At 37.5% G+C, this 7,500-nt stretch overlaps 1 protein-coding gene across 1 annotated transcript in view; it reads left to right on the forward strand.

The window, feature by feature from the left end:
* The window catches only part of LOC143280118 (uncharacterized), a 97,149-nt gene that overhangs the window by 54,009 nt on the left and 35,640 nt on the right, over window positions 1-7,500 (forward strand). Inside the window, exons 16-19 of the mRNA XM_076584672.1 lie at window positions 2,597-2,709; window positions 4,205-4,241; window positions 5,788-5,831; window positions 7,342-7,444. Coding sequence (XP_076440787.1) covers window positions 2,597-2,709; window positions 4,205-4,241; window positions 5,788-5,831; window positions 7,342-7,444 — 297 coding nt within the window. The remainder of the gene's footprint in view (window positions 1-2,596; window positions 2,710-4,204; window positions 4,242-5,787; window positions 5,832-7,341; window positions 7,445-7,500) is intronic.

A 7,500-nucleotide genomic window follows, 5' to 3' on the forward strand; every position in this document is an offset into this window, starting at 1 on the left:
GTCACAAAAAGCAGTCAGTATAATTTTTTATGTGGGAAATCTACTTGCATTCGGACTGCAGCTCAGTTTTGTTTGGTCTTTTTCTTGGGTAAGGATTTGTAGGAACAGAGAAATATAATTATTACCTGTCACTGGGGTGGGTGATGAATATAACTTGAAGACGTGTGGGCATGCATGGGATGTACATATGTGTGTGTGTGCACGCGTTTGTCTGCATGTGCCTTTCGGTTCGCATGTGTGCGTGCGTGTGCATGTGTGCGTGTGAGAGAAATGTTTTTAATTGATTGTCAGTTGTTCATATTGGACTGTGACAATATGATAAATGTAGGCATTCGTTTTTTTCTTGTTTTTTTTTTAAAACAATCTTTCTGAAGGGGAGATGATTGTCATTGTGATTTCCTTTTGAGGATGAATAAAGGTGTGTTTTTTTTATGACGTTGATTAATTGTGTGGTCTTTATATCATTAGTATATTTTATATAATTATAGTTTTTGAAAATTAAGTTGGTCATTTTCTGTTTTTCAGAAAGTTGTCTATTTGGTCAAGGTAAAAGTTCTTTCCAAAAAGATGACATGGTTTCCTGTTGACTGATTTTAAAAAAAAATTCTTTATCTTCTATTTTCACACCAGGTGCTGTGTAATAAGACATCTGTTCCTCTTTCTCTTTACTGTGCTCTGAAATATGTTGGCCAGTGTGTTCAAACTCAGTGCTTAATCATTTCACCACTTAACATAAAAAAGCAATGAAAATGTCAGAATACAAAGTAAAGATCTAAGTGAATCACCATATGATGAATTATTGAAAAGTGTGGTAATCAAGTCAGATCATTGTGGTTGTGGAGGGAACATAATAATGGTGGTAATGTTTAGAACAAATTGTTATACATACATGCATCAAATACAACACACACACACACACACACACACACACACACACATATACACACACACACAGCCACTAGATTACTAAGAAGTGCATAAGTTAGTGAGATGGTAGGCAGAACAGAAAAGAAAAAAAAAATCACACCAAAAACTGAGATTTTTTAAACATTGTAGGAAATTGTTTAAACACATACAAGGCGATATCTGAATATGTGTTATTATGGTTGTCTAAAATAATTTTTTTAGATATATGTAAGTGTAAATGTCTGAAAGCATTTTTTTCATTCATTCATTTTGTTTCTTTTATGATAACAAAGATCAGATTATGATTGAATGTTTGCAAGGCCAAGAAAGGACAGTGGGCAGATTGAACATGTTCTGAAGGAATGTGTTACTTTTGTCACTGAGTGCTTTGCCGGCCTCACAGTTCATACCTTGAGTGTGTGATCTAATGTCTCTCGACTCTTTTTTTACACTGGTGATTTTTCACTTTCTAACCTTCCTGTTCAATCTGAACATCTCTGAATTAATGTGGTTCAATGTTTCAGTCATTTGCTGGTTTTTGCTATTAATTAATCATGATGTTGTTGTGATATACAGTGTGGGTTGCTCATCATTTCTGTATTTTAAAAGATACAGAAGGAATCAGTGTGTCATTTTTGTCTTGTTTTATTCACTTTGAGTACAGTTCATTTTACTTGGTATATGGTGCATGTATTCCTGAAAAAAAAAATCATCCTTTATGGTCATTATTAATTAATCAACCAGCTATCCAACCAATCATTCAGTCAGTCTAATTGGGAAACTGAAACACTTCAAAAATGAATTCATATTTTGAAATCTGTTGACTTATATGTATCATTTTGGGTATTACTTGATAACCGCCTGAATGTATTTGGAGATTCTTTCTGCCAAAGTACGTTGATTTTAATCGTATATTTGGCTATTTGGCTTATTGTAACCATGAATTTTACAAGGTAAAAAAAAAAAAAAAAGTAGCATTTCTGGTGCATTGTATTTTCAATCCATTATATTCAAAGAGGTGTTATATTTTGGGTTCACCCATTTTTGGAATATTTGTTTTTGTTTTGAGTACTGTCTCAAAACAAACTAGATACTTTGAAGCCCTGTTGTATTTATTATTTTGTTTCATCGTTTGATTACACTTCTTGCTAGTTGCGTTCTGATTGTTTCCCTTGTGAATCGAGGGTTGGATCTGTTGTGCTCCCAGCTCCTGTGGCAGTTGTTATGATAAGAATATTTGTTGTGAACTGTTTGATTTATGAAGGTTTTTTTTTTTCATTTGCAGTATTTCATAGTCAAAGGGTATATAAAAAGTGCAATGTAATATAAAGAGACATTCATACCGCATTTGAAATGGCACCCCCCTCCCTCCCCTTGCCCCAAAGTTGGTGCGTGTGTGTGCGTGTGTGCGTGTACTTGTGTGTGTGTGTGTGTGTGTGCGTGTACGTGTGTGTATGTGTGTGTATAAAAAATAACGGGTTGTAAAAGAAATATATGAATTAAGGACATCAGTATACTCTCCATACACATATGTAACAGTACACACGGTTTATAATTCTGTTATCATGAATTCTGATTACTCAACTCTCTGCCTGTTACACACATCATGCTGATGCCTGTGTGTGTGTGTGTGTGTGTGTGTGTGTGTGTGTGTGTGTGTGCACGCACCGCACGCAATGGTTTTGTTCAGAAAACGGGTGACCCTGGCAAGCCACCCTTCACCCCTCGCAATGTATGGGCCACCCCTGTGCCTTCCTATGATGAGTTGCTGGACAAAAAGAGACAACAGGAGTCTCGCTACAGGTACGACGATGATGATATGAATACTTATATAGCACCTGTCCTTGGTTGGAGACCAAGTTCTGAGTGCTTTACAAAACAAACTCGGAGTCATTTGCACAACAGGCTGCCTACCTGGGTAGATCCGACTGACAGCTGCCTTTGGGCACTCATTATTCGTTTCTTGTGTCAGTCAGTCAGATTTCAGACACGCACACATACACACTCAGACAGACCTGCAACTTTTTACATGTGTGACCGTTTTGTTTATTTACCCTGCCACATAGGCAGCCATACTCTGTTTTAGAGGGTGTGCATGCTGGGTTTGTTCTTGTTTCCATAACCCATTGAGGTACTCCTGCTTTTCATATTTCCACTGAATGCATGTATAGACGTTAACATGTGTGTGATGATTATAATGTATTATGATGTTTGCAGAGGCTTAACTGGTTAGCTTACTGGTTTCTCACGTGAGTTTCCTGAGTTGGATTCCTCATCACACCTGGTGGGTTAAGGGCAGAGATTTCATATGATCCCCCAGGTCAACATTATGTGTAGAACTACTATCAGTGCCTGAACCCCTGTCATGTGTATACACATGCATAAGATCAGATATATGCATATCAAAGATACTGTAATCCATTTAAGTGTTCGGTGGGTTATGGAATCAGGAACATAAGCAGCATGCACACCCTTGGAAAAGGAGTATGGCTTCCTGTATGGCAGAGTAAAAGCCCACTTGTCCACACAAGACAATAATCTTTGATAACGAGGATTCAGCATAAGCCTTTATGGCTTTTTTTTGTGTTTTTTTGTTGTTGTTGTTGTAATGGTGCCCTCGCCCATGAAGGGGAACAGTAGAAAAAAAAAGAAAAAAAGAAAGGTAAAAAAAAAAAAAAAAAGGAGGGGGAAGAAAAGATGAGTGAATGTGGGAGATGAAGCCTGCAAACGTAGAAGAAGAGGATACTGTATCATTGTATTAATTTTGTTTGTCACAGCAGATATCTGTGTATGAAATACAAGCTGCTGTCCCATGGAGAACATGTTGCCACAGTGCAGCACCACCCATGTTGTTATTTTTCTTCATTTGTTTTTGTCTACAAGTGGTGCTGGTGGTGTTTTTACTATCAAAGTGGATTTTTCTTAAGAACTTTTGCTACACTCAGACGTTTTCGTTGCCATGTGTTCTTTTACATGCTTTGAGTGCATGTTGCACTGACATGACTTAAGTTTATCATCTCTTCTGAATAGCTAGCACCCATACCACCACTCAAGATCAAGTGGATAAATCAATAATAATAATAATAATGATGATGATAATGATAATGGTGATGATGATAATATATTGATAATTATAATAATGATAATGTATAATAATGATGATGATAGTAGTCACAATCATAGTAATGATAATGAGGATGAAAATGATTTGAAAATACATGAAGTGTTTGCACAGTAAATCATACAGTGCATGCACATCATATGTTTAATATTATGAAAATCGATGATGATTTTCCAGGCGTACAAATGATCCCAGTTACGACAGACCTCTTGAGGTGAGTGCATCGGGGGGAAAAAAAGAAAGGAAAAACCTATATATTTGATGCTCTGTATTGTACATATACATATATACACACATAAATATATATATATATATATATACACATCCATTATAGGGGTGCTTGTTTGGTGCACACACACACCTGTGTATAATTTTCACTTTTTTGCATTTTGTATGTATGCTGTTTGAATACTCTGCTTGTGTTGTAGTCAGTATTATATCTGCAAGGTATTGAACAGTCCTTGGGGTGCTGTGGTGAATCTGAGTGCAGGTTATTGCTTACAGATTGAAAACTTTATGAGCTGAATTTGCCTTACTTATTACTTTCTTATTCATATTATATTTCATCATTACTTTATTATTATTATTATTATGTTGTTGTTGTTTTTTCAGGTGAGTAGGGGATGGGTGGTGGGTAAGGCAGGCTATGTACTGTTTTATATGGAAATTTCTCTTCCTTGAAGGAGGGTGGTGGTAGTTGGGTAAAAAAATAGGACTTTAGTAGGACAGTTAAGAACAGTCTGCTTTGTGCGTATATTTGTTATTCCTAATGTAGTTTCTTTGTTGATCTTCCAGTTGTAATATCTTGATGATGTCAGTTTACTAGGTCTGTAATGACTTTCCTAAAGTGATTTTTTTGATTTTATAAATTTTACACACACACACACAAAAAGTAAAGTAAGTTGTGGGAGGAGTGTGTAAGGTGTGGAGTCTTTATCTCAGACGTTTGGTTTTCTAGGGGAAAATTAACCCCTTGACTGCTGTTGATGAGTACATATGCACATCATTGAAGGCTGTCATTTCACTTAACCCTTGCTGTGCTGAGACTGTTTTATGTTCAGTGACAACTTTTGGTTACAATGCCAGTCTCCATTCTTTTTTTTTTTTTTTTTTGCGTGAACATTTCCCTCTTGGTGGTACGTCATTACTTTTGTTCGGCAAAATCAATTACTCCACTTGAAAGCACACACACACACACACACAGACAAAATAGTAACTGCACTCCAGATTCATTTGTATTTCTCTTTTTATCACAACAGATTTGTCTGTGTGAAATTCAGGCTGATTCCCCCAGGGAGAGCGTGTCGCTACACTACACTGCAGCGCCACCCATTTTTTTGGTAGTTTTTCCTGCATGCAGTTTTATTTGATTTTCCTATCGAAGCGGATTTTTCTACAGAATTTTGCCAGGAACAACCCTTTTGTTGCTGTGGGTTCTTTTACGAGCGCTAAGTGCATGCTGCACATGGGACCTCGGGTTTATCGTCTCATCCGAATGACTTGCGTCCAGACCACCACTCAAGGTCTAGTGGAGGGGGAGAAAATATCAGTGGCTGAGCCGTGGTTCGAACCAGCGCGCTCAGATTCTCTCACTTCCTAGGTGGACGCGTTACCTCTAGGCCATCACTCCACACTGACCTCATTTCCCCAAGGTTTAGCAGTCAAGGGGGTTGACTTTGTGGGGGTGTGGGCGGGAGGAATGATCTCTGCTCTCTTGTGGCCTTCTTTCATTGATGCTTTCTTCCTTCATCTTGTGACAGTCGGAAAGGAAGCTAGCTGAACTCGATAAAGAGTTGGATTGGAAGTAAGTTTTTTTGTGCCACTTGTCATGTGTCCATTTTTTTTTTTTTTTGTTGAGAAGTAGACTGGTCCGTCCGTCCTCTTGTGTTAGTGTGTGCATGTGTGGTTTGGTGCATGTGTGTGGTGTGGTGTGTGTGTGTGTGTGTGTGTGTGTGTGTGTGTGTGTGTGAGTGAGTGAGTGTGTGTGTCAGTATTCATGCGTTTTGTCATTTGTCAGGTAGATGGATCTCTTCTCTTTGTGTGTTTGTTTGTGTGTGTGTGTGTGTGTGTGTGTGTGTGTGTGTGTGTGTGTGCATTTTGTTTAAAATAAATAAATGGACCAGAAAATTAACAGGACAAGAAAACCGAGTCATGTGGGAGAGTGCAGAACAAAGAGAGGACAGTATGCTTACATTTTGTTGTAAAAGGTCAAAGGACTGGAAACTGCTGTTGTATTTTTGAATGAAAATGTTAGCAGGCTTTTTCTTTTTCTATGTTAAACATTTTCAGTGGAATCAGAGATGAAACACACACACACACACACACACACACACACACACACACACAGATATATAGATAGATAGATATATGCATTTTATGCCACCCAGTTTGTGCACTTTGTTATTGTTTAAGTCGAAAAGCCAATCAATGGATTCTGTAACGTCATTAAATATATATATATATATATATATATATATATATATATATATATACACACAACCCCAGATCTCTTCCTATTTTTTAGTTTAGTCTTTTCATTTTGATATGAATTTGATAAATGATATTGGGCCAATAAAAAGGGAATAGGAGTATATCTTAAAATCTGGAGAAAGAACAAGATGATTGCAATGTTTTCAATTTTGGTGTTTGAAGGATTCGGGAAGCTTTTTGGGACAATTCAGAGCGAATCCAGGACATAGTTGAGGAAATCAAAGCGGTGGTAATTCTGACGAAACTTTGTTGGTGTTGTCCTCCACACTTCTGTTCAGTGCACAGTTTTTATTCCTTTTCAATAGAGAGAGGGTATGGGGGTAAATTATTTAAAAAAAAGAAAAGAAAAAAAAAAAGAAAGTTCAGTGGTTTTAAGACACTTATTCTAAAGGGTGGTTATTTTGTTACCTGTTCATATTTAGAAGTTAGAAATTATGTATATTTTGTGTTTTTGTGGTGTCAGATTTGTCTTCTTAGTGTTAAAATAGTGTGTGTGTGTGTTGTGTGTGTGTGTGTGTGTGATTGTGAGAGAGAGAGAGAGTGTGTGTGTGTGTGTGAATGTATAGAATTGTACATGTACATATAAGCCTTTATTGTTTACCTTGAAGAAAAAGTATGTGTTATTTGTGTAGTATCAGCTAGATTTGTTTGTCTTCGATGTAGACAAAATATCTGCATATCAGTGGGGATTATTTCACCCCCCACCCCCACACCCCCCCACCACCACCACATATGAATTGTGCTTATTATTAGAGGGGATTATCTCTCCCCACCGCACTTCTTTCAGTTTTCTCACTCAGCGCATGACTGTTGTTGCATGGTAGGAAAGCTCGTTACCGAAATGAGCGGCTGTCCCAAGGGGTTTTAGATGACCCCAGCTGGCTTAGTCCCCGCAAACAGTCCAGCGACGCCCAGTACGAAGACCTGGTAAATATCAAACTGGACATGATCCACAGGCTTCTTGCATGATAACGTTATGGGCG

This window comes from Babylonia areolata, chromosome 3 (assembly GCF_041734735.1).
Source record: "Babylonia areolata isolate BAREFJ2019XMU chromosome 3, ASM4173473v1, whole genome shotgun sequence".
Classification (NCBI taxonomy): domain Eukaryota; kingdom Metazoa; phylum Mollusca; class Gastropoda; order Neogastropoda; family Buccinidae; genus Babylonia; species Babylonia areolata.